Source organism: Cervus canadensis, chromosome 16, assembly GCF_019320065.1.
Source record: "Cervus canadensis isolate Bull #8, Minnesota chromosome 16, ASM1932006v1, whole genome shotgun sequence".
Lineage (NCBI taxonomy): Eukaryota > Metazoa > Chordata > Mammalia > Artiodactyla > Cervidae > Cervus > Cervus canadensis.
The window spans coordinates 35,586,261-35,614,168 of NC_057401.1; the positions used below are offsets into that span (position 1 = coordinate 35,586,261).

General features: G+C 36.6%; 2 protein-coding genes across 4 annotated transcripts in view; one reads left to right on the plus strand and one right to left on the minus strand.

Annotated features, from left to right (window-relative positions):
* The window catches only part of NIPBL (NIPBL cohesin loading factor), a 192,866-nt gene extending 173,626 nt beyond the window's left edge, over positions 1-19,240 (minus strand). For all 3 annotated transcript variants that reach the window (XM_043488980.1, XM_043488978.1, XM_043488979.1), the window contains exon 1: positions 19,107-19,240. The gene's annotated coding sequence lies outside the window, so the exon portion shown is untranslated. The remainder of the gene's footprint in view (positions 1-19,106) is intronic.
* LOC122454300 lies at positions 50-27,908 on the plus strand. Its single transcript, XM_043488685.1, has 4 exons — positions 50-138; positions 18,741-18,824; positions 19,094-19,419; positions 19,511-27,908. Exons 1-4 carry the CDS (start codon positions 50-52, stop codon positions 20,086-20,088), a joined length of 1,077 nt encoding a protein of 358 aa, XP_043344620.1. The 3' UTR covers positions 20,089-27,908.

Here is a 27,908-nt window from a genome sequence, read left to right on the forward strand (position 1 = left end):
AATATTATTTGACCATAAAAAGCAATTAAGTACTCATACATGCTACAACATGGATGACCAAGTGAAAGATGCCTGGTACAAAAAAGCCACACTGTATGATTTCACCTATGTAAATAAGGAAATCCACAGCAACAGAACGTAGGTTGCCATGGGCTGGAGGAAGGGAAGAATGGCGAGTGACTGCTAATCTGAGGGAGACAAACATGCTCTGGAACTATGCAGTGATGATGGTTGTACAACTTTGTGAATATACTAAAAAAGCCATTTAATTTTTACCACTGTACACTTTAAGAGAGTGAATTTCATAGTTTTTGAGAATGTGAAGTAGTCTCCAAATCTTTTCAAACTAGTTCAGACGAGCCACTTAAGTTATCAGCAAACACTTGCTAAAAACCCGCTCTGGGCAATACACTTCATAAGGTACCATAGGCAGACCCTGCCCTCAAAGAGTTTATAATTTGATTGATAATACAATGTGAAAGTGAAACAAAATAAACTGTAGCTTGATACACAAGATGAAAATGTAACAAGTTAGCATATAACTTACATAATGAACTCCTACACAGAGATACATATTAGAAAAGGAAGAGATCACATGAACTGGAGCAAGAGCAAAGAGAGAAAATATAAGCTTGGAAAAGCACAAACAAATCAACCTATGCTATCTCCCTCCATTACCACCCAAAACCCCTAAGAACTTGATAGAAAGAAGGTAGGATTTGGATAGATGGGACAAAAAAAGAGATAAATGGTTTTGATTAAAAGATGTGAAGCAGGAAAATGAGCTATCAAAATATAGTGACCATATTTGTGTGTGTTGTATATATATTGCCACACAGCAGTATAGAATACCTTAGAAGCATAATTAACTTAAGAAAACAGATTAGTTAAGTTCCTTGTATAAGTTGAGTTATTATTTGGGATACTTCACTTAGTTTGGGGTATACAGACAAGTTGTGTTGTGAAGAAATAGTAGTGAAGTCGCTCAGTCATGTCTGACTCTTTGCGACCCCCTGGACTGTAGCCTACCACGCTCCCCCATCCATGGGATTTTCCAGCCAAGAGTACTGAAGTGGGCTGCCATTTCCTTCTCCAGAGGATATTCCCAACCCAGGGATCGAACCTGGGTCTCCCGCATTGTAGGCAGACGCTTTACCGTGTGAGCCACCAGGAAAGTTGTGAAGAAGAACTTTATCTTCCAGTAATTATGTCACAAATTAGCAGATTTTTATTTTGAAACATACTCGACAAGTATATTTTTCATCAAATCACACAATTCAAAAAGTAGCTGCCAACTAGTTAAAGTAATAAATATTTGCTGAGGACTTGCTGTTCAGTGCACAGCACTATTCCAAACATTTTACACATGACTTTTAAAGAGTATGTATTCAACATATACAAAATAAAGCAATCTGACTTTTGAGTAAACTTTTTAAACATAAGGCACTGCTAGGACCAGATCAGTCAGTTCGTCATTTTTTATTTTACTCTAGGTACTGCTGCCAACTTGTATTTGTTTTTAACTTCAATTTTTCTCACCAATTCTTTCTGCCAAATTCATTTGTAGTATCTGCTACTCTTCTTTCCTCAATTCTACAGCCTCTCTAGTATTCAGAAACTCCACTCCATTCTGTATTAACATACCTCTCCATTCTACTCCTAGTTTTAATTCTAAATCATTAATAACTCCGCCCACCATGGTTCCTTGATCCTTCACGCCTCACAGCTGTTTTCACAGAACAGAAAAAAATAAAATAAAGCTGGGGGAAGAGGAGGAAAGAGGCATAGCTTAGGCAGCCATGTAAATCTGAGAGGGAGGCTGGAAAAAAAAGTCCTAGCATCAAATGCCTAGAATTCATTGCTGAGAGCATAGTAGTTATTAAATTAATTATTGCAGAAGATTAAAAAGCCTAAAGGACTAACTAATAGAGAAACTTATAAAACTTACCCTACATCTCCATAAAAGGGTTATATCAAAAGTTTGAAAAAGTTCCCTAGATGATTCTGACATGCCATCTCTCTAATTAAAAAGAAAAAGTACATTTACTTAAATGTATTCAGATCCTAGGAAAGCACTCGTTTTTATTTTGAAGCTGACCTGGTCAATTATTTATGATAATTAAGTTTGATTCTTTCACAATTATTCCTGTATATAGTACTTTTTAAAAGCAAGCATTAAATTATATCTGCAAATACAATTTTCTCATAAGCAAAGTAACATAGTTCTCACCAAAGATCTCATAATATGTATGCATTTAGTATAAAACCAACTTAAAGAAGCGGTCTTCAGATTAAGCTGGATTGACAATATATCAGGAAGGCCCTAAGACAGCCTATTACAATAGAAAATTGTCATATAAGAACATTCATTTTGTTTTTCTAAGTTTATAGTAATATAGTCAATACAATGGAAAACAAAGCCTTAAGAAGAAATGGTATTATTATCTATTATCTTCTAATAATTTAAACCAAGTAAGATTTAAAAAAAAAACAAAACTACTTTTAACCTTGATTTAAGACTGTTTGGAGATATTCTAGGTCAGCTTTGAAAGTCATTTTCAAATAGCCATTAGTATCTATAACAATTTGACCAAGTCACTAAATTGTTTAATATCCATTCATCCAAAATGTGAAAAGTGATACAGGGATAGACCGTATTCTTTTTAAGCAGCCAAAAGTTACTCAACTTAAGTTGGCTTTAAAGGCTATATGCTAATTCTAATTTGTATATCTGTATCAGAACTATAATAATAAATTGAATAGTACCTTGGATATTCTCAGTTAAAAAAGAAATTCTAGGATTTCAACACAGTTTTAACCTTAAATTTTATATATCCTTTAAAAAAATCTACATAGATTTAGAAATGCTGTCCTCATAAAAATAATTCTCTAACAGACCAATTAATAATTATGCACTTTGCCAAAGAAAAGCTTAATGTCTTCTCAGCTCTGAGAACCTGAATGAAGTACTGGGACTCCCACATCTACCGCACACCTGAATATCCCATTGACAAGCCTAAAACTGTAGTATCATCTCCCTCCCTTCTGCCATATCCCCATCTTTCAATTCTTATAACCTTCTCCTCTTATACTCCTGATCTTAGTGAATAGAACCTTCATACTTCAAGGTCCACAAATATGAAACTTGAGAATCAATCCTCAACTCTTTTCATTCTCCATTACTCAACTGACCTACATATAAGCACCAAACTGTATGCAGGCTAATCTCGTAATATTCGTTGTGGATCTCCCCCTCCACATTTTTCACAGTCCTAACTGAGAACTTCATCAATTCCTAGATGTCCTCCCTAGCCTTTTTTCTATCGCCTATCTAATCTCTGTATTGCTGCCAAAATTTTTTGCAAATACAAAATATACTTCATTACTAAGTAATTTCTTGGTTTCCCAATATCTTTAAAATAAACAATTCTTAAAAGCATATACATTCGTCCATAATCTAGACTCAGCCCCTTTCTGCAGCTTCAAATCTTTTTGGAACATTCCTATTCCAACCCTACGCTCCAATAATCTAAGCATCTGCAGTTTCTAAAATCAAACTTTTGCCCCAGACTCCCAAGTCTAATTAATGGCTTGCTAAACATGGTTTAGCACAAGCTGGAATCAAGATTGCCGGGAGAAATATCAATAACCTTAGATATGCAGATGATACCACCCTTATGGCAGAAAGTGAAGAGGAACTAAAAAAAAAAGCCTCTTGATGAACGTCAAAGAGGAGAGTGAAAAAGTTGGCTTAAAGCATAACATTCAGAAAACTAAGATCATGGCATCTGGTCCCATCACCTCATTGGAAATAGATGGGGATACAGTGGAAACAGTTCAGACTTTTTTTGGGGGGGCCCCAAAATCACTGCAGATGGTGACAGCAGCCATGAAATTAAAAGATGCTTACTCCTTGGAAGGAAAGTTATGACCAACCTAGATAGCATATTAAAAAGCAGAGACATTACTTTGCCAACAAAGGTCCCTCTGGTCAAGCCTATGGTTTTTCCTGTGGTCATGTATGGATGTGAGAGTTGGACTGTGAAGAAACCTGAGCACCGAAGAATTGATGCTTTTGAACTGTGGTGTTGGAGAAGACTCTTGAGAGTCCCTTGGACTGCAAGGAGATCCAACCAGTCCATCCTAAAGGAGATCAGTCCTGGGTGTTCATTGGAAGGACTGATGCTGAAGCTGAAACTCCCAATTCTTTGGCCACCTCATGCGAAGAGCTGACTCACTGGAAAGACCCTGATGCTGGGAGGGATTGGGAGCAGGAGGAGAAGGGGACGACAGAGGATGAGATGGCTGGATGGCATCACCGACTCGATGGACATGAGTTTGAGCAAACTCCGGGAGTTTGTGATGGACAGGGAAGCCTGGCGTCTGCGATTCATGGGGTTGCAAAGAGGCGGACATGACTGAGCGACTGAACTGAATTGAACTGAAGCATGGTTTATATACCATCTTTAGTCTAAATTAGGTAACCCCCCCCCAGTGCCCTTACTGTATCCTCTTTGTTAATCTTGATATTATAACAAATTCTTTATCTGTCTTTTCTCAGACTATTAAGATCCTTGAAGGCAAGAATGAAGTATTTTATCTCACCACTGGTAATGCCTTATAGTTTCTGCGACAGAGGAAACACCTAATGTTTGATGAACAAGAGAATGAATATGAAATCACAGCCAAGTCCACATCACACTAGATACTTCATATCTCAAATATTAAGTCTACCCACGCACCTATGGGCTTCCCTCATAGCTCAGTTGGTAAAGAATCTGCCTGCAATTCAGGAGACTTGGGTTCGATCCCTGGGTTGGGAAGATACCCTGGAGAAGGAAATGGCAACCCACTGCAATATTCTTGCCTAGAGAATCCCATGGACAGAGGAGCCTGGCAGGTTACAGTCAATGGTGTCACAATATGTCAATCGGACACAACTTGGCAACTAAACCACTACCACCTCGCACCTATGGGTACCTTATTTTTGACAAGGAGGCAAAAATATTCAATGGGGCAAAGACAGCCTCTTCAATAAGTGGTGCTGGGAACACTGGACAGCTACATGTAAAAGAAAGAAATCAGAACACTTCCTAACACCATACACAAAGATAAATTCAAAACTGGTTAAAGATCTAAATGTAAAACCAGAAACTATATAACTCTTAGAGGAAAACATCAACAAAACACTCGACATAAATCAAAGCAAGATCCTCTATGACCCACCTCCTAGAGTAACGGAAATAAAAAACAGGAGCAAACAAATGGGACCTGATTAAACTTAAAAGCTTTTGCACAGAAAGGAAACTACAAGCAAGGTGAAAAGACAACTCTCAGAATGGGAGAGAATAATAGCAAATGAAACAACTGACAAAGGATTAATTTTCAAAATATGCAAGCAGCTCATACAACTCAATACCAGAGAAATAAGCAACCCAATCAAAAGGTGGGAAAAAGACCTAAATAGACATTTCTCCAAAGAAGACAAACAGATGGCTAACACACACATGAAAAGATAATGAATATCGCTCATTAATAGAGAAATGCAAATCAAAACTACAATGAGATATCACCTCAAACCGGTAAGAATGGCCATCATCAAAAAGTCTACAAACAATAAAGTCTGGAGACGGTGGGCAGAAAAGGGAACCCTCCTGCACTGTTGGTGGGAATGTAAATTGATACAGCCACTATGGAAGACAGTATGGAGATTCCTTAAAAAACTAAGAATAAAACCACCAGATGACCTAGCAATGCCACTCCAAGGCATATACCCTGAGGAAACCAAAATTAAAAAAGACACATGTACCCCAATGTTCACTGCAGTACTATTTAACAATAGCTAGAACATGGAAGCAACCTAGATGTCCTACGATAGATGAATGGATAAAATTGTCATGCATATACACAATGGAGTATTACTCAGCCATAAAAAGGAACACATTTGAGTCGGTTCTAATGAGGTGGATGAACCAAGAGCCTATTATACAGAGTGAAGTAAGTCAGAAAGAGAAAGATAAATATCATATAGTAATGCATATACATGGAATCTAGAAAGATGGTACCAAAGAATTTATTTGCAGGGCAGCAATAGAAAGACATAGAGAACAGACTTATGGACACTGGGAGAAGGGAGGAGAGGGTGAGATGTATGAAGAGAGTAACATGGAAACTTACACTACCACATGTAAAATAGATAGCCAACAGGAATTTGCCGTACGGCTCAGGAAACTCTAAACAGGGGCTCTGTATCAACCTAGAGGGGTGGGATGGGGAGGGCGATAAGAGGGAGGTTCAAAAGGGAGAGGATATATGTATACCTACAGCTGACTGATGTTGAGGTTTGAACATGAAATTCTGTAAAGCAAATGTCCTTCAATTAAAAAAGAGAGAAGCAAAAGACAGAGGAGAAAAGGAAAGATATACCCATCTAAATGCAAAAATGAAAAAAAAAAAAATAATTCTAATAGGACCTACCAAAGAACTAATTTTCCTTTTTAGTAAATGGCAATCCACTCCAGTATTCTTGCCTAGGAAATCCGATGGACAGAGAAGCCTGAGCCTGGCAGGCTACAGTCTACGGAGTCACAGAGAGCTGGACACGACTGAAGCAACTGACCATCCCATCTAAAACCTACTTACTGCTTTTCTACAGATGAAAACTGCTGATGTCTTACCTAAGCTATCTCTCTAGGACCTGATTACTCTCTTCTTTCATTTATCTAAATTTTCCCCCTTTTGCTTTATGTTTTTATTAGTCCATAAAAATCCTAAAACCTGAGAACTCCTTCAGTTTACATTTGAAGAAATGGGCTTAATGACTGGTCTAAATGTTACTTGACTAGTAGCTAGTTTAGACTAGATTCTATGCTAATTTCACTATACAAGACCTCCAAATGATAACAGTTTGAAAAATTCATAAATTTTACTATGAAATTCAAAAATATATTGAAAAGAGACCACAGCCACAACAGTAGAGGAGCATTTAAATGATCTAAGAATAATCTTAATAGGAAAGAGGAACCTATATAAAACAAACAAATTCACTGAATACAGACATGAATGAAAATAAAGATTAAGAAAGAGTAAACTATTTTTGGAAATATATATAAAGAGCCATAAAAAGGTTCAAACCTTTCTGCCTAACTAGAACCAATGGGATTCTACCCTAAATGAATAAAGCCCTCAAAGGGTGAAAAATGTACATATAAAGATGTTCCACTGCCTCACTTTTGTACAGAAAGAGGTGATAGCAAGTAAAATGTCCAAAGTAGAATGACTGACAAAATTATGGTTCATCCACTGACAAAATGTTGGGTAACTTTTTAAATATTTATGAACACTATGTAAAAAATTAGGAAAACCTTTATGATACAACCGTAAGAGAAAATAGGACTAGGTACATATATTTATACCATAAACAGATATTTAACCAGAATTACATTCATATACGTATTTTTATTAAAAACCTAGTAGCTCTGGTTCTCAAGAAATCTGAGGGAATGGAGAGTTGCTGAAGTATAAAGTTTTTATAAAGAACATTACAATTTTGGTGGCTATCCTCTAGTTGAAAACAGAGTCACTAAAACCATATGATAGCAGAGGTAGCAACACAGCTCAACAGCAAGATAGCGTATTAGAGATTCAGATACTGAACTTCACCCTAGGACAGCCACAAGTATGTTGTAATTTATAAGTCATTTTAAATTCTAGTGTTTAGGCCCCCTTATCTCAATAGTGAGGACATACAATGGCACTTTGAAATGAGCTAAAAACCATGAATAATTGGAAATGATTGAAGAACTGTAATACCTCTCTCCCTATCCCACCAACACCTCCCAAGTCCTAATATGCATATCTGGATTATGCAGGTCATGTTAGCCCTGAGCCTATTAAATTGTCCCTTACCACTGAGAATGAAGTCTAAACTAACACTTGAAATCAGAAGCAAAACTGTTGTGGGAACAAAATAGAAAGAACTCAAAAACACTTCTGTACATAGATCTTCCTCTTTTCCAGCCAAACAAACCTAACTGTCCAATTACCAAGTAGTTAAATCACACAATTCTTTGCTTTAAAGTCTGTCCTATCTAGTGTTCTCTTCCTTCTATCTAATTAAACATTTAGCAAGCCCCATCTATCATCTGTCACTCAATCAATCCTTTATCTCAAAAACTGAAACACAATTCAAATTCATGTATTTTGCTGTTTGCTGAATGCTTACTATGTGCAAGCCACCACAAACTCAATACCCAGGCAAGGTTTTTGGTCAGTCTTTGTAAACAGCCTTTGTATTGATCTTATTTTCTCAAGAACATGGCAATTAGCACTAGAGCAAAATATAGCACCTATTATTTCCTTAGTTAGAAATTCTAGATACAGTGAAAAAAATGTTTCCTTCATTTTTCAAGATAGCATCACATTTTAAGATACCCTTCACAAGAGATACTCAGGGTTATTTAAATCAGTAACTCTAAGCAGACCCTCCTTCTGTTCCAACTGGGGAATAAGGAGATAACTTTATTCTAAGAAGAAACATTGTAAGCTTATACAAAACCATAAGCAACAACTTCCAAACTCAGCAACAAATAATACAGCTACAATATATGACTCTTGCCATTAAAAATGTTTGCATGCCTAGCAACTGAATGGTACCATATCCCCACTGCTTTTACTCCTTTAGTTTTGTTATCTGCAATAAAAGTGAAAATGCTATTCAAGTAAACTTGTTTTCACAGTAGTAGGAAAGTCAATTAAAAAGCCTTCCTTTGCTCCTACATTCTCATTTTCTTTTCAATTCAGACTCTGTTCCTGAACACATAAACACACAGTATTTAAATGAATGTACAAATCTATGAAATATAGTGCTCTAAAAGTAAGAAAAACACTGAGTTCAAACTGTTCTACTTGATACACTGGGCTCTAAAGAGGTCCTGGATTTTAGATATGGGAATGGGTACAGAAGACATTCACATTTAAGCTATAAAACATGAATGTTACTGAAAATGATACCTTAATTTTAAATATCAGAGCCCAAACATATGAGCAAAAAGTATCCTAACACTAAATACATATTTTGCAATTACCTCTAAATCTCTCTTAAAATGCTATGTTATTTCACCCAACTAGCTGTATGCACCTGCCCACTCTCAGAATCAAATAGTAAACGAGGGATGGATTTAAGTGATACTCAGGGAGGTGTTATGAATGTCAGAACATGGTAAACAACTCATTTGGAGATACACTAAAGAAGAAGGATCAAGTACTATCACCAAGTTTCTAGTTTAGGCAACTTGAGTTAATGATGGGGACATTAACCTACTTCACATAGTTCTAAGAATAGTTTTTCTTTTTGAGTGGGAGGGGGTAAGGGTAGGGAAGAACTGACAAATGAGTTCAGATTTCTATACTATTTCTGAATTTACAGTATGTATGGGACATCAGGAGGTGCCTAGTAAGACAGCTGGATCTGTCTTAGAAGAGAATTCTATTCTACAGACAGATTTGTGAGTTATAAGCATGTAAAAAAAAGTTAAATAGATTAAATCAATAGGAAGAGAGAATAGAATGAAGGCTGAAAAACCACCTTGGGGACACCAATATTTAAGGAGTGGGCAGAGATGGAAGTGTTAGCAAAAAGATCTACGTATTAGAGAATGATATCCCTGAACCCAAGAGAGAATGCTGTTTCAAAAAGTGAGGAGTGAGGGGGAACAAAACAGGTGGTCAAAAAAAATAACCCTTCTTTCTCATTATCTGCTCCAACTTCCAGTAAATAGCACTACTTTAAGCATTAAAAGAGAAGCAATGACTGGTTCTTCACTATAACCTATGCTCTATTTTTAGTTTAAACAACAAACATGAAACCAACAAAATGTAAACTCAATTTCTGGTTGTAAACTCACCACCGTTTCAGTTGCTATATGCTGTATGTTCAAAATACATGAAGTGAGCTATTTCAAGTATGATGAAAAAGAGGCCAATGTCTATTTATTACCTACTTGGCAGAGCATCTAACCTAACAGAATTAACTCATATAAATAAATGCCACTCAACAGTAATGTAAATCGCAGCATCTCTGGTGTTGAGGGGTGGAAATGTGAAAGTGTTCGTCGCTCGGTTGTGTCCGTGACCACATGAACTGAAGCCTGCCAGGTTCCTGTGTCCATGGAATTCTCCAGGCAAGAATACTGGATAAGGTAGCTATTTGCTTCTCTGGGAGATCTTCCTGACCCATGGATTGAACCTAGGTCTCCTGCACTGCAGGCAGATTCTATACCATCTGAGGGGTAAATATGGGAAAGTAAGATTGTGTCCAATAACAAAGCAGCTGCAAGATCTGAGACAAATATCTAAAACTGTTCAAAGTATTTTTCAACAAGGTAGTACCAAAGTTGTAGAGTATATTAAATTCAACTTCAAAACTCAGATACCAACAAACTATTAATACATGCAACAACGTGGATGATCTCAAAAGCTTTATGCTAAGAGAAAGAAACCAGACACAGAAGCCTACATGTGTATGATTCCGCTTATGTGACAGTCTAGAGAATACATAACTATAGGAACAGGAATTTAGATCTGGCTGCCAGGAATTAGAGTAGGGGTGATATTGATCACAAAAGGATATAAGGGAACTGGTAGAGGTGTTGAAAATATTATGTCTCTACTAAAGGTAGTAGTTGCAAGATAATGTTTCTCAAAACTCAAACTGTACAGCAGCAATAATAAATTTTATTGTGTAAATTATACCTGAATAAGCCTAACTGAGACAGAGGATGAGATGGTTAGATAGCATCACCGACTCAATGGACATGAATTTGAGCAAATTCCAGGAGATAGTGGAGGGCAGAGGAGCCTGGAGTGCTACAGGAGGTTGGAAAGAGTCGGACATAACTTGGCAACTGAACAAGTCTTACATAAAAAAAATTCAGTCACCATATCACTATTTCATTTAATTTGCATTTTTAATGCTCTGTTCTAATCACAGTTGACTTATCTAAATTGCTATTAGATATAATATTTAAATTAGCAAAGAAAATAAAAACTACAATAAATCAATCTTAAGCTTGAAACAAGGTATTTAGATAGTTTCCCTCTTACAATAAATCGCAGTTATCTTACTTTCAATTCTGCTACCTAGGGGAGCAAAACAAAAGCCCTTTCCTATGTTTTACAATCCTAACAGCCAAAAAAAGAACTTTTAGGTTTTCCTTTATATATATTTCATATGGATTGATTGGGATGTATGTAAACACTATCATACAGTTTAATTCTAATTAATCGGTTCAACAAAAATGTAATGAATACCTACAACACAGGACAAGCACTGTGATGGTGTTACAAACATAAAGATGGAAATAATAGTCTCCTTGCTTGCATAGAGCTGATGGTTTAGTATGACTGAAGACATATGAACAAATTATTTTATCAAGAGTAAATAAGTAATAAACTGACAAATGCTATTAAATTAAATGACCAAGGAAACTTTCACAAAAAAGTCTGCTTTCTCCTTAAAAAAAATTTCTGGTCATTGAGCTGATGTTTTGAGAAGTACCATATCTCCAGAATGAAGTAAGAATGCTAACACAAATATACATTTTCCAGTTAGTATCAAAACGCTTTTCACCAGTAATATTCTGAACTTAATGAAGATCTCAGAATCTGAGGCCTTTTAAACTGCTCTAGGTTTCATAAACATTAACAATACCAACTATATTCACCAAGCTATGTAAAAATTTGCTTAGGAGGAGACACAGATTAAATAGACACTGACGGAAAGAGGAAGAGATACACAAGAAGAGGGAAAGAGAATATTAATAGAGTTAAATAAAAAGTATATGTCAGATATGTCTTACAGGATAACCTGAAGTAACCTGAAGTAGGTTATGGCATAAATATTGGATTTTTAATCCTGTTTTCAAAGGGAAAAAATGTTAATTAAAAGTAGCATTTAGGCCACTGCATTTCAACTTTCCACCTTAAGAATTTTTTAAGATATAGGCAGAACCCTAGGAAAAAGCATCATGGTATGTGCATCAATTCTTTAAGAATTTTTTTTTAATGGAAGTTAGGCCCATTATATACCCATGTAAAATTTCAATTTGATCATTACCAAAGAAAAACTAAATTATATATAGACTACATTCAGATCATCAATTTCTTTAGACAGAAACTGGCAACCCACAATCCTATCACACAAAGAAAACTGAAAGTAGATTTTAAATTCCTGAAAGAGTTAAAATAGATAAGCAACAAGGTATATGAGATAGCACAGGGAATTATACCAAGGAATTATATCTTGTAATAACCCACAATGGAATATAATCTGCAAAAATACTGAAAATCAATATGCTATATACATAAAATTAACATAATATTGTAAATCAACTATACTTCAATTAAAAATATAGGGGAACATAACAAACATAGGGGAAACTAAGCAAAACAAAAAAAGAAAAAAAGAAAATCTTGAAAGAGTTGCCAAATAGCAGTGCTGAGAAAACTCAGTGATGCATTTCTTTACTAGGAGTAATTTCAAGGACATGTTAGTTAATTAAAAAATTAAATACATCATCATAAAATTGGTATTTTTAGAGTAAACTCTAGTTTGAGTTTTAATAATTCGATTAGTGTTTCAAGCACTGCTAGTTTTTGAGGTATCTAGAACCAATGACTATTTTAAAAAAAAAATAGTACTCATAAAGTACATATGCATTTCACTGGCACAAGACTAAAGAACTGAGAAGTACAGACGACCCAAATAAGCTCATTCTAACAAAAAGGAATCCAGCATTTCAAAATTACGTCAATGCTTCTGAATTTCTCAGGAGAAGTAAAAGTATACTAAAGTACTTTAACAAATAAATTAATGTTACTAATTTCATGTTTTTACATTCTGAAAAAAGTTTCTCCTTTAATTTTAAGAGTTTGGTGTATTATGTTAAATGATATGCTATGCATATGTAAGATGGCAAAAAAAAAACCCTACATCAATTATGTTAAAAATTTAATGTATTCTTGAGAACACTTTTTAATGCTTAACATTTTGATAAGAATTCAAGAATCACAACAATACCGTGAAAATAAATACTGTGGCTTTTCCATGAAAACTAAATGTGACTTTCTCACATTTTCAAAAAGTATAGCATGCATTATATTTAAACATCAGTATTCTATTTAAATGCATATTTGTATATGGAAACATCTTGCATATTTTATATGGTATGTTTTAAAAACTGTATCAAGTAATGAATCAGCTATAACTGACCAAAAAATTTTAAAATTCCTCTTTTCTAATTGTCTTCAGATCTCTTTATAAGCTACACTAGAAAAACAAGTTTCACTACTTTATAACCAAGCCTACCTTTTTCATCAAGAAATAACAGACAAAAAGAAGTAGTATAAATCTTGAAGAGGCAGCATGGTAGAATGGAATGAATAGATGTTTTAGAATCAAGACACATCTGAATGGGATCCTATCTTTAATACCTGTTATATTGGCCACCTTGGACAAATTATTAAGTATGATGAGCTTCAACTTCCTTGTTTGTAAAATGAGAACATTATCACTAACTTCATTGGATAGTTGGGAGGTTCAAATCATGATAAACAGTGTGGTGGTGAAGAATAATGGGTAAAGCATCAACTCCAGAGTCCTTTCTCCACTTTCTGCCACTTGTTAGCTGTGTGACCTTAGTCAATCATTCTGTACCTCAGTTTTCTCAAATATCTTAGGGTACTAAATATAACCAAACTCATACTGTACCTAAAAGAATTGAGAAAATCCATATAAAGTGCCTGGCACAGTTTTTGGCACATGGGATTCACTCAATAATATTACATATGACAAATGTAAGGCACTAACACAGTGCCTGAAGCAAAAAAAAGATCTTAAATCTTAGTTTTCCTAAACGAAGTTCCAAATTACTTTTTTTTACTATCTCTAAAACTCAAATTCACCCCTGAAGATAAATATTTGCCATTAATGATGAGAAAAAGATTACTTCAAAGTCTATAAAGGTATTTACTAAAGAAATCCTCCTAAAACTGTATATAATGACAATAGCTCTGGAGTGAGTGCACAACTTCCCAAGTTGAGAACTTCAAAAGGATCCACATGCTTTGGCTACACAAATACTGGAATTTTTAAAAAGTACGAGTCATACTTATTTATAGATTCATATACTGTGATACAATTGATCGTATATATTTCTATGAATATTCGCACTCTACAGCTCAATTTTCTCTTTCTAAAAAGATGCTTTGACAATTTCAATTCAATATAAAAAACTTAAGTAAAAAACTCATCAGACTTATTAACAAACTCAAAATGAAAATATAAGGCAGTAAAGATTTGCTGATTTCAAAATTATTGAAATTACTATTAATGTATATAGCACATACAGTCTGAATTTTATTTTAGTTCTTTGCCTACAGCACATAATTTCCTTGACTACATGGCCCTTAAGTATTGAATCAACTGAGGAACTAAAGGATAATATTAAGAATTCACTAAAAGTAGAAATGTGGAATCCTAAATCCTTAAGAAACAATATAAATCAGACCAATTAGAGTAATTATAAGACAACAGACAATTTTCTGACATTTCTAGCCTCAGTTTCTTCATCTGTAAATTATGGGTGATAACTGTTTCTATTTCATGAGCTTGTTAGAAGAACTAGAGTGGGGTCACCCATCTGTAACACAATTCCTGGCAAATAATAAGCCCTCAAAATCTTATCCAATGGGCAATCCTGTATCAACAAATGATCTCTTCTAATAAATCACTTTGGGAATAGAAAGGAATCTGCCTTAAAACATAATGCAATCTGACAAAACTCAATTCATTAAAATTGACTCCAGATTTGACACTTAAAATTGCTTTTAAATCAACTAGAAACGCTAATATTCCATTATAGTCATTAAAAAATTGAATAAAAATAGAACTTTAAGGAGTCATTATTTACTACAAATATAATCAATTCACTTACACTCCAGAAGAGAGACATATGTAAATAAACTCAACCACTCAAACAGCAAACATATATACACAAAGTGAAGATCTCTAACATAAAAGTACTATTTTCATACCAGGAAAATACAACTAAAAGACAGGTACCATATCTTTCTATGGAGATGAGAAAAGCACCTTGGACTCAGATAATCGAGGAAAAAAAAAAAATCACAGATGGTATCAGTGTCAGCACTGAGCAATACCTAGCTTCATGACCAAAGCTCACACGTTACTTAAAAGCAACATAATCTAATAAGAAACTATTAAGAGTCAGAGAATACCCCAATCTCCCACTGAGTCACTAAGTGAATCTACACAAATCACTTGGCCTCTTGAGTTTTTTCATCAAAAAGTGGAAATCACACTGGTCATTCATATTGCAGGGGAATGAGAATATTTATGAATGAACTCAGGTCACCCTGAAATAGAACCAATTTAAGAATACAAAGAATAATTACTGACAACTGCTAAAAATAGAAAAAGAACTCCCTTCAAAAAGTATATTCTAAAATGATTTTTAAAAGCTAATATAAGACCATACATTACCACTAAAGCCAACTTAGTATCTCAGGATATTAAAATAAACATGTCAACTAACCACTTAGTTACTAGTTCCTAGTCAGTAATTTCCTATTCATTTTATAGCAAATAAACACGATAAACAGAACTGAAGTTACACATGTATGAAATTTTATTTAACTCAGTCTTCTCAATCACTTTATATAAACTGAAATCTTACATCATCTTAAAAATTTCAGAATTATTTACAAAGTATGCTTTTCCTAATAAGCAACGGAGCAGGGAAATTTAAATCAAAGTGTGTAAAACTCAAACTCTTTAGTTTTTATCTACTTTTTATTATTAATGTTTACATCTTATTTTGGGAGAGTAAAAATACTACCATAGAGCATACCAAAATATAACACAGATGTATTCAAATGTTTAGACAGCAGTTTGATGGTGAACTGGTCACCAAAAAATTAAGTAAGTTAAGGAAGCCTTAGAAAATACATGTTTAAGTTGGGTAGCCTGGCTCCAAAGAAAGAAAACTTCACATCTGAATTGGTACAGCTTTGCTTATATTATTTTTGAGATTCAATAATGATCATTATGCCGAAAACCAAAACAAGTTTACTACCATACTGAAAACTCTCACTTTTCATCCCCAAAGAGAATTTGAAATTTCTTCAAATACAAGTCTTTTCTTCTCAAAGGTGGACAGTATAATAATGATCCCTAGCACAGGTTCAAAAAGCTTTTGAACAACTACAGTAAACAAATTTGTTGAATGACTTTCAAAAGGAAGCATCCGATACTCTCATCTCAAAACACTAGAAATAGTTATTTACTATTCAACTTTAATTTGATTTACCAGACTTTCATGATATACTTCAAAACTATTTTCTTTTCAAGTAATTAAGTTACTAGTAACTTTGCAGACTCAAAAGAAACAATAAACCATACTGCTGAAATTTCCTCTAGGTATATTACAAAATGTTTATCCAAATAATATAACTAGCACTGTAAGATCTGTGGAATACTTAGAGCTGTTTCCTTCCACTGAATTAAAAAAGAAAGAAAAAGAAATACAAGATTAGCCACTGGTGAGTATTCCAACCAATACAGGGGAGTACAGCAGGCTATTCATAATCTCTAGGGAAACAAATTATTCTTTCCAACTAAGTTATCAAGAATGTAAAGTTCAAGTTTAGGTTTTACTGAAGTTTCGCAATATCTTCTCCTTTAAAAATAACCTATTTAACTGGTTTGGCCCAAACAAAATATTTTCAACCTACTTTAAAGAAGTATTTATGCTATCTGAATGAAAGGTATCATAACAACCTGTATTACTTACGGAGTACCACATATGTAGAATTAGGAAAATAAGGTCTAATAAGAACTAATTCACTATAATGCCAAAGTCACAACAAAAAAATCAATCACATAGATATATGACATACTGATTCAAACATGTTTAAGAAAGCTCCCTTTATACCTATAAAACGCTAAAGATAAGTTTTTCCTATTGATGAAAACTAAGCAAGCAGAACTCCGCTTTCCATTACCTTTAATAGAAGGATGTTCATCCCTAGACATACATCTCAGTATTTTATTTAAAGTTGTAAAGACAATCACAGGTTCTTATCAGGGCCTTTTTCAACATTAATATTGAAGCCCTTACCCCGCCCTCCCCACCCCGATCCTCCGCTTAAGAAATGAACTGTTCCTACCTTCTGTATTCTCCTCTACCCCCCAAACCTTTCCCAGTCCCAATTCGCGTGCCCCCCACCCAGTGTAGGCCTGAGGCCCTGTAGCAAACAGTGTCTAACAGGAGCAGGCAGCACAAAGACAGGAATGGGAGATTAGTGGGAGGGAGGGAGGCCGGGATTGGGGCTCAGCAGGAGCTTCAGGCTTTTTAAAATTCAAACTGCTCCCTGACCAATACAAATCACGGACACGCTACTGACTACTACACGGATTTATAGCATTAAAAACATGCCTAGTACGTGACAGCTATATTAACTTCACTCTTTCTAACATTCATCCATACGTTGCAAGAAATGTGGAACCATTTACTTTAAGCAAAAGGCTAAACTCAAAAATCACCTTCAGAAAAGTTACTTATTCTACGATGACATAATAATTTAATGAGATGCAAAAAATTTGAACTAACGTAACACTTACTAATAAAACAAGGGACTTTGTTGATCACTGTTGCTTCATTTTAACCAATGAAAGTTTTCCTTCAATGAATATGAGACAAAGTATCAAAACAGTCCAACCCAGGGACAATTATTTTTCTATGTAACTTGTATGGCTGAGGACTTTTAAATTGGTTTTTCCCTTATACCAACCTACATTACCAACGCCTCCATAAACAAGCTCCAAGCACTTAACTTACTTGTGAGCTAGAATTTAAGATAAAATTGATATTTTTCTCCAGCATTTACAGATACATTTGACCTATTAAAATGACACCTCTCTCATTACACAGTCAAACATCATGGGCACAAACAGCCAATGACAATCCTGAGACCTCAAGAAGATCTGCCCTGACATGAAAGGATGGCACCTTCCACATTTTTTTTTTAACCTCCCAGGGATTTTAAGCATAACTTCATTTCTATCCTTTTAAAGAAAATTGGATGTACTTGTATCTCACCGCAATTCTCAGAACATTTAAAAACCTTTCTAAGCTTCTACAGGTTTAGATCAGGAAGTACCTGAGTGTTTCACGTACAATCATTTAAAACTGTCCTTATATAACGCACACAAATATAAAGTGGCAGGGTAAACCTGTCAAGTACAGTATACTTGTCTCTGAATAAAAAGTCCATGTGCAACACACTGTCAAACAACAACATAAAAGCGCTTTGCGTGGGTGGGGGGGGTCATATGCAGTGTCTACTACACTATGGTTTTCTGTATTAAATATTCATGTGGACGATTTAATTCTCCTTAAAAAGAAAATGAGTCTTTATTAACTTTCCAACGTCCAAACAAGTTTTACACAGGAAAAGAATTACCACTGGATCCGTGTCTGAGTATTTACATTTGTCTCACTAACTGAAACTACTTCCTCCCTTCATGGGGTCACAGGGGGAAGAAGGGGGGTTGTTTGTTTCACTGGGACGTTCCCCACTCCCGGACCAGGAAAGTTGTAAATATGGGGACGGTCAGGGCACATTTGCTGTTAGTTGTATTGTTTCCGCCTCCTCACTAGCTACAGCTCTTCTCCCGGGCGAGGCCTGTCACCGACCAGCAGTAGCTCCGCTCAGCCCGGAGCTCTCCTAATCCCCGAGCTCAAGTAGATTCCGCTGGCCCGCGGCCTGCACTCTCCGCCGGGCCTACGCCTCCCCGGCCGCCCGGCAGGAGCCCAGTCCCCGCCACCGGAGCCGGCCGGGAGAGGGTACAAAACCACCGCCACCCAGGGCGGCTGCCACCAGAGAGGAGCGAACTCTAGACTCGCCCGTGGAGGAGACCTGGGGCCGCTAAGGAAACGGCGGGGAGGGGAGCGAGGAGGAGAGACGCTGAGGACCTGGCGCCGCCGCCGCCGCCGCCGCCGCCGAAATAAAGAGCAGGAATTTACCTGGGCGAATCGGCGTCTGAATCCAAGGGGAGGCCGAGGCCGCTGTGGCGAGAGACTATAATCCGGGCCGGGAGGGGGGGTGGCTACGGCTCCTCTTCCGTCTCCTCAGTGCGGGGAACATGTAGAGCCGGGGGGAGACCAGCCGAGAAGACAAATCGCTGCTTCTTCTTCCTCCTCCTCCTCCTTCTCCCACATAGAAACACTCACAAACACCCGACCAGGGGCCCGAGCTACCGGGGGGGCATCGCCGCCGGCCCGGGAACCAATCCTCCAGTCGGCGGGGGCGTCCCTCCCTGCGGCTTGGTGGTGTCGGGTGAGTCGGTACCGACGGAGGGAGGGGGGGGAGGGCGGGGGGGGAAGGAGCCCTGTGTGTGTCTCTCTCTCGTTCCGTCTCTCCCTCTCAGAACAAAATGCCGACCGGAAGTGCAGCTGCAGGAATGACTCCCTCCGCCGGCGCCAAACACTAACAACCACCCCCTCTTCCCCACTCCACTTCCGCCACCGCCGCGCCGCCGCCGCCACTTGGGCTCTCGTCTTCGGCCGCGCCGCACTGCACGGCCCGCGCCGCTCAGCTCGGAACCGCAGCCCGGGCCCGGAGGCGGCCGGCAGCGAGGCGGCGGGGGCCTCTCCTCCGCGCCCTTCTCGTCAGGGCGGCTGTGGACACTGCCTTTTAGTGTCGATCCTGCGGAGCGGCGTTTTCGCTGTGGCACGGGTAGACCGAGAGGTCTTTATTTTCCTGGAGGCCGACCGGAGCGGGGCCCGAGCCTCGGTGGTGGTCGTGTGCGTGGGGGCTCTCAGGCCCGGACCGGCTCGCAGGCCACGCACGCCGCCCCAGCTGCTCGTCATTAGCTCTCGGGAGCCGAGCTCGGGGCGGCCACGTAGAGGACGCCCGCGATCCGACGGCGACCGAGCATTTTTTAAATGGTGTCCCTGCAGCCGGGTGGATGGATGCATCGTATTGTACACTCTGCTCTCTTTTTGAGAGGCCGGACTTTACGCCCGTCTCTTCATTATTTCTGCGGAGTAAGGACTCAACCCTTGGAGGAGGCGAAGATTCTCAGCTGGATTGAATTGGAATCGTGTTTGTAATGCATTTATTTCTGGAAATATGTGGTCTTTTCTGGGCTCGCTTTTTGTTGGTGGTGGTTTTGGCTCTTGCCTAGCAGTCGGGATAAAGGCCTGTAGGCGACGCTGTTCGAGCGAGGAGCCGGCCCGCGGTGGGCCCGGAGCGCGCCCCGTTCTAGGTGTGGGTGGAGCCGAGCGCGCGGGGAGAGCCGGCGGACTGCGGGCCAGCGGCCCGCCGATTTCAGACATCGTTTTCCTCTTTACGCTCGAAACAGAGGTCCTGACCAAGGCTGGAGTACAGATGCGATTCTGTGTACAGTACCGAGCCTTCTGTAGTCTCTTACTGAAACACCTGAAATAACTCTGTCGTACAGTTCACTATTAAGTTTACTTCTGTAAATTTAGAGGGTGCTATTCTTCAGGTAAAAGTGTCTAGGTAAGCGGATTTTACTCAAACGGGACGAAATTTGTGTTATATCTTCGTGAGTTTACTTAAGTTGTATGTAAACTGTATTTGTCTGTGTACCAGTACGCTGAAAGTTAAACAGGCAAATTTGCCCGCGGGCCATTCCTTTTGCCTTGGAGATCGCTACAAGGACTAAATCAGATCTTAACACGTCTCTCGAGCCGGCATTTGCTTAACCGGGAGTAAAAGCCGAAGCCTTGACCACGGCCTGAAGGCGGTGCGCGCGGTGGGGCGCGGGGAGCCGCCTCGGCCGCGGAGCCAGCAGGGTGTCTGCTCCGCCTTCTGCCAGGCTCCTTCCCCGAGTGCCACAGAGTTTCTTACTTTCAGGGTTTTGCTTGGCTGCCTCCTCGGGGCTCTGTGGCCTCTCTTTAAACTGGACGTTCCCGATTCCCTCCTCATTTTTATCCTGCAGGCATTCTACTTATCATGCTTGTTTATCTCATCTGTTTGTACCGATAGAATAATGTAAGCTCCAGGAGGGCGAGGTCCTCCCCCCTCCCCGCCCCAGACTGGTGTTTTGTGTAGAAAATATTGCCTGACAACACAGTATTTGCTTAATAGCTGGTTAATGAATGAACGACGATTATAAGGGCCTTGACCTCACCCCACACATACACCAGTTTCTGAACTCTGTCCCTTACGTGTATATACACTTATATGCTACAGAGAACTTTTATGAAAGGTGTGTGAAAACAAAAGAAAACCTGGGGGAAAAGTGCAAGTTTATTACAAAGTTCTAGGAAACGGCACTACTTCTAGACATTGAAAGCCCCCTACAAGCACCAGAAGCCCACAAACTAGTGATAGTTACATGTTTTTAGATAAATGGGCTTGCTCGAGGACAGTACATTATGTGATCCATTGGATTATGTGAGTATATTCATATTGCTTTCCTCTCTTCCTGAATCAAACTGCATTCTTTATCCATTCTGTACTCTTTCTTGAAAAATCATGCTAAGTTAATTCACTAAGTTCAATTATGTGAAAATTTGGTTGGCTTAGTCCAAAACCAGCACTGCTGTAGAAATTCATTCAGCAAGTACATATTGGGCACAAAATTATGCCGCCCGGTACAATGATTCAAAAGGTGCTGTGTTTCTTGATTCTTAAAGGACCACATATGGCTACTTCGGTTACTACTCAATTATGCTGTCAAGCAAAGCAAACGCTTGTTAGATTTATTTTTACGGTTTCATTTTGAAGAAAAGGTTCAGTGAAAGCTGAGGTCAGGCTTAGTTTGGATATTTTAATTCACCTTTTAGTTTGCTGTTCACTTACTTATTATGATAAGCACCAAGTATACCAATAAGTTAACTGGTAAATTGATTTTTAAAAACTGAAACAAATTTAGAATTTTTACTTACTAGTGGTTGGATGAACAAGACTTTTAAATTAAAATATATGCTATAAGCCTTTGGGAATCATTTCATGTATGGAAATTTTGGACAAGAAAAGACAATCTTGATAAGTATTTCATAACCATTAATACAATTAATTAAACATTGTCTAGTAAATCCAACAGTTTGTTCATTATTAAGCACAGCTTTGAGTAATATACAGATGGTTTAGAATGTGTTTTTCATTTCTTTTCAGAATACTAATATTTCAGTTTTCTTAGAAAAGAAAATTATCTTCTTATATACTTCCTTAAATGTTACTGTTAAGCTGAAAATTTTGCATGTTCAGGTAACAAAAGTCTTGGCATTGTTACAGCATTTAATTTAAAATTTTAGATATTTTTAGTTTCTTCCCTCACTACTTAATAGGAACTTACTAGGTGCTATAATTAGCTTTTACAGTAGGCACCTCCTAAACATGAGTGAATTAAAAACAGGGTCTCTGCCTTTAAGTGGTTTAACTTGTAAATAGCTTATAACAATTTTTTTTTCCAAATCTTAGAACTAATGAAATTGTTTCAATGCATAACAGGATATTTCTCCATTAAATCAACTCGTGTTTTGTTTTCCTAAATTTGAGTATCCAAGTTGAGATCTTACGTAGACTCTTCTAATATAATCTTAGTATTTAAAACTTTTATGTCCAAAATCAGTTGATTTATGGTGGCATTATGTTTCACTGCTAGATCCTTGATTTATCAATTCTTAGTTTATAGGATAGCCCAATAAACCTTTAATCTGACCTTGTATTGTCTCCTTTAAGTACTGAGTTGCACTACTCACTTTTTTTGCCAAAGATATTCCTGTATATTCCTATATGTATTCTTGATCAATAAGCTGCAAAAGATTTAATAAAATATTTTAAAATGCATTTTAAGTATTTTCTATTGAATGTCATTAACAGGAATTGGTATAGTTGGCAAATTATGAATTATTTGATTGAAAATATCTTTTAGATACAATTTTCCATAAAATGATAGGAATAAAAAATTTTAGAAAGTAATTTTCTTCTCATTATGTCTACCATTTATCAGTGATAAAATTAACTTACAGAGACAATTTTTGAAAAAACAGACATGTAGTGTATATATGTTTTGTAGATTATTTCAGACTACCAAAATTATTTCATATATAGGATAATTAAAGTTACTTTAGGATGATTTTTATCTTAAATTTTGATAAAGAGTTAGTTGTAGATGTTGATTTGAGTGTGAGCTACAAAATTATCAGTCTGTAAATGTTTCTGTTTCAAGTTTTCAAAGTAAATACCTTAATCAAATCTGTGATAGTGTTTATGACAATTATTCAGCATATCTTACCCATTTTTGTTAAGATGGTAGAAATGAATGGTTATTCACTTGAATGACTTTATTCATGGTAGCCTTTTAAGAGAACAGGCTTTATCTTTTCATTAATCCTTCTCACCTCTAATTAAGGATTTTCTCTAAATTCATAGATTTTATTATTCATTGTTCAGTCGCTGAGTCGTGTCCAACTTACTATTCACACCATCCATTTATAATTCTGTGACCTTCCTATATTGTTCTTTATATTTTTGTGTAGCTATGCCTTGTGTTCCTGGATCAATGTGACTGGTTATGTGGTAAACTACATTGTAAGTTTCACTGTGCATTACATACTATGGGGCCCTCAAAAATTGTACTTCTGAAATACAAATTCAATATAAAATTATTTAGAGTCATTAAATCTTCATGAAAGCCTAACCTTCCGGAACCTACACATGTGCTGAATGTGAACCAGAGAATTAAACTCTACATGCATTTTAATACTAATGTGGAACAACTGTTTAAAATTGATTTTATCAATGAAGGAAAAAATACAAACTCCAAAATAGGTATAAAGGGAGTGCTTATGATACACATTTCAAAGCATCCCCTATAGACCAGTATTTTAAAACTGGGTCATGTACCATTATGCGTCATGAAATAAACTCAATGGGTTAAGAATAGCGTTTTTTTATTTGAAATAGATGAAGCAATCAAAAATCTAAGAGTACATCACACATAGTAAAGTCTGTATTTATAAACATTCATTTTGTTTGTGTGTGTGCATGTGCTGGATTACTTTTTTTTATTAGGGATATTGGCCAGAAAAAGTAGTGTTTTTTATCTACAGTTCAGATTTTCCTTTACTTCCTTAGAAAATGAAAAAAATGCTAGAAATTTATGACTGCCTGTGAAATAGTGAGGAATTTTAGAGGAGGCACTAGGATATTTCAGAGAAGATTTTATATTACCTAGTCATAGAAGTTCAAAGCAAACTGCTACCTTCACAAAGTAATTATCATATGAACAAGTTATTCCCTGAAGATAATAGATACTCCTCTGAAAGATAACAAACTTTCAATAAGGGTTTTCTCTCTAGCCAAAGTAAGGAATAATTTCTTAACTTTATGTAAATAGTTAACTTTCACTTGCCATCTAACTCATCTATATATTTAAGTAAGTGTACTTAAAATTGTGTACAGAATTTAAAAGGAGAGAATTGTGTAAAGAATTGCACGGGAGGCAGTATGCTGTGATCAGTGGGATAAAAACTACCTACCAAACATCAGAATTAAAATTTAGACACTTCAAAAATTTAAGCATTTCATTACTTAACCGTTTCACCTTATTTCAGTCTAGATTTCAGTATTGCGATGTTGGTGAGTGTTAATAAAAGGGTTTTTTTCATACACATGATACCAGTACCCTTTCAGTTAGTTATTTAAGACCTAGTTTTATTAAAATCTTAGCTAAACACAAAATTCTAGAGAACTGACATGAGAACCTCTAATTCAATTACTCAACCAAAGTTATTCACCCCAAGTATTACATTTCACCAATACCCTATTGAACTAAGAAAGGAATTATATTACTAACCAGCAGAGGGAGCCAAGTCAGTCCTGAAAGATAGGAGTACAAAGAAAGACCACATGACTTCCTGTTTTGAGTTTGTTGTGGCAGCTGTTCAGTTTAGCCTACCAAAAAGCCAAGTAAAAGGATAGCAAGGTTACCAATGTATCAGATGTGGATAGGGTAACAATTGTAACTGTCAAATTACCTTGCAGGAAGCAAATTGAAAGAAAACATTTATGCTTAAGTTGAGGGCAGCTCTGCAAAGAATGTACAGCATAAAAGAGGATTCTTTAAAAAAAAAAAGACATTAAAAATTAAATGAGTAAAATATGCAAACTAACATTGGCTTTCTACTATAGGTGGTGAAGCTCAGATGGCTCAAAATGAAGTAATGATAAGCTTATTAGCCATTAAGCAGAAGCAATTCAAGTAGAAATATTAATATAAAAGTGGAAAATGTCTCAGTAGTATAACCTAAAAAAATAGTACCTTAGGACATGATGAATTACTAGATGTAACAGTAAACCATTCCTTAATCCATTTTTATTGAAAGCTGAAAATAGTCTCTAATAGGCACATTTTAAATAAAGTTGGTACATAGATTGATCTTACATTAAAGTTATATGTAATTGTTCCCATTACCCTCTATAAACAAAGCAAAAAGTAATGCCTTCTTGGGTTTCCCTGGTGGCTCAGTGGTAAAGAATCTGCCTGCCAATGCAGGAGACAGGTTCAATCCCTGAGCCGGAAAGATCCCACATACCTCAGAGCAACTAAGCCTGTGTGCGACAACTATTGAGCCTGTGCCCTAGAACTGAGGAGCCTCAACGACAAGTCTGGGTGCCCTAGAGCCCTGGCTCCACAGTAAGAGAAGCTACTGCAATGAGAATCCCACACACCGCAACCAGAGAGTAGCCCCTGCTTGCTACAATTGGAGAAAGCCCATGCTGCAACAAAGACCCATCACAGCCAAAAATAATTAACTTAAAAAGTTTTTTTTTTTTAATTTAAAGTTATACCTTGTTTCATTTCAGATGTTTGGGGGAATATAGCAGCTAAAGGACAGTTGTACTGTCAGGTTATTTAATATCTTCTAAGAACCTCAAAATCCTTGATAGAATGATTTTTGGAAGCAAATAGTAAGAGCTGGGTGTTAGCTAACTATCAAAATTTAAAGGCCCAAACAAGTTTAGTTTAATAAACTAAAATAATGGTAGTCTAGCCACTTACTCATTGAAAGGTGTGTGGAAACATTGTCCAAAGCACAGACAATAGATTCAGGCAAATTTTAGCTATAGGTATATTTACTTAGGAGCTTCCCTAGTGCCTCAGTGGTGGTGAATCCTCCTGCAATGCAGGAGATGTGGGTTTCATCCCCTAGTCGGGAAGATCCTCTGGAGAAGGAAATAGCAACACCCTCCAGTATTCTTGCCTGGGAAATCCTATGGACATAGGAACCCGGCAGGCTACAGTCCATGGGGTTGTAAAAGAACTAGACATGACTTAGTGACTAAACAACAATATTTACTTAAGTGTTCATTATAAATACATACTCCTTGAACATGTTCTGTCTCCACAGGACATAGAGCATGTCTTCATTATAAACTCGACAAAATTCTTAACGTCTTGTTGAAAGATTTAACTTCATTGTATGAAGAGTCATAGAAATTCAGTATGCAATCCATTAAATCCAAGGAGATGGCACTTGGAAGCAAATCATTTAGTACTGAGTTCTAGAAGGTAGACTGTCAACCTCTAAGTCAGTTCTTTTATAATACTGCATTATACTGACATTCTATATATTGTCACCTGGTGTCAAATCAGTTAATCACAGCAATGATACGTAGTAAGTAAAATTCATCTAATACCAGTCCTAGAGACATTTTAGTGCCAAAAAAGAATTTAATCAGTATTACTACTAATTATGTACTTTCTTTACATGTAAGTTGCTATGAATATGGGCTGTTAGAATTGCATAAACAGCCTGACCTTTTAATTATACTTTTTATTGTGTTTTCATCCATGGGAAATGCTATAATGATCTTTTAAAATTTTTATTAATAAAGTGGCAATAGTTGGCCATGAAACGTTTCTTTATTGATAAGCATATTAGTAGGTTAACTCATCAAAATTCAGTAAAAACTATTAACTCTGTCACAAAAGTCAACATTTCACAGTCTAAAATATGGAGTATGTTTTTCTGCTTTATCTAGATTTAACAATCTACAACTCTGTGAAAATAAACTCAAAACCAAAGGAAAGAAAGAAAATAGCTCATACCTTGTTTTATTCCAGAGTAGAGGATGGTGACAGATTAAGAAAAGCACCAAAAAAGTGACTTCTAGTGAACAAAATTAGATTTGAGTAAAGAATTTTTATTTCCCTAAAAAAAATTAAATACAACATTTTAGTCAGGAATTTATACCCAAACATGGATGCTGTTTTTAACACTGCTTTTGAGATACTTAAAATACTTTTTTATTTGAAAAACAGCACCAAAATCCATATTGCTTTAGAAATCATCTAGTTTATCATCTCGGCCTTACCCTGTTGAATTCTGCATGTCTTCTAAAGCATCTCTCTAGCCTTCTCACTACTGCCTTCTTCCTAATTCTACCATCAACATTCATTAGCTTTCTGCAATATATTCAGCTGATTTCTCATGATCTTACCCAAACAAACTTTGTAACATTTGCTTTATGTAAGGAGAATAGCTTATTATTAACTTAGAAGAGCTATAGTAGTACTTGACAATATATATGCAAAAGTATTTTTAATTTGAAGAACTTACTGTGCATCTCACAGGCTTTGTGTTAAAAAATTTTAATGTCTATTTTGTGCTAGAAGCTTAGAATTGATAATGATTTAATGTTTAATCCTGTGCTTACATTAAATTCTTTGGGAAGTGCTCACCAGAAAACTGGCTTGAAATTATCCTGACTACAATGTAACTGTTATATTCAGTATGGTAAGAGTTAAGTGTGACTTCTGAATAAACATGTCTATAATTCTTAGT

Coding starts and splice junctions, on each gene's coding strand:
- LOC122454300 (XM_043488685.1), top strand. CDS start 50: ATGGATGACCAAGTGAAAGATGCCTGGTACAAAAAAGCCACACTGTAT. Junction 139..18,740: donor GAAATCCACAGCAACAGAAC/GTAGGTTGCCAT, acceptor CCTCCTCACTAG/CTACAGCTCTTCTCCCGGGC. Junction 18,825..19,093: donor CTCCTAATCCCCGAGCTCAA/GTAGATTCCGCT, acceptor GCCGAAATAAAG/AGCAGGAATTTACCTGGGCG.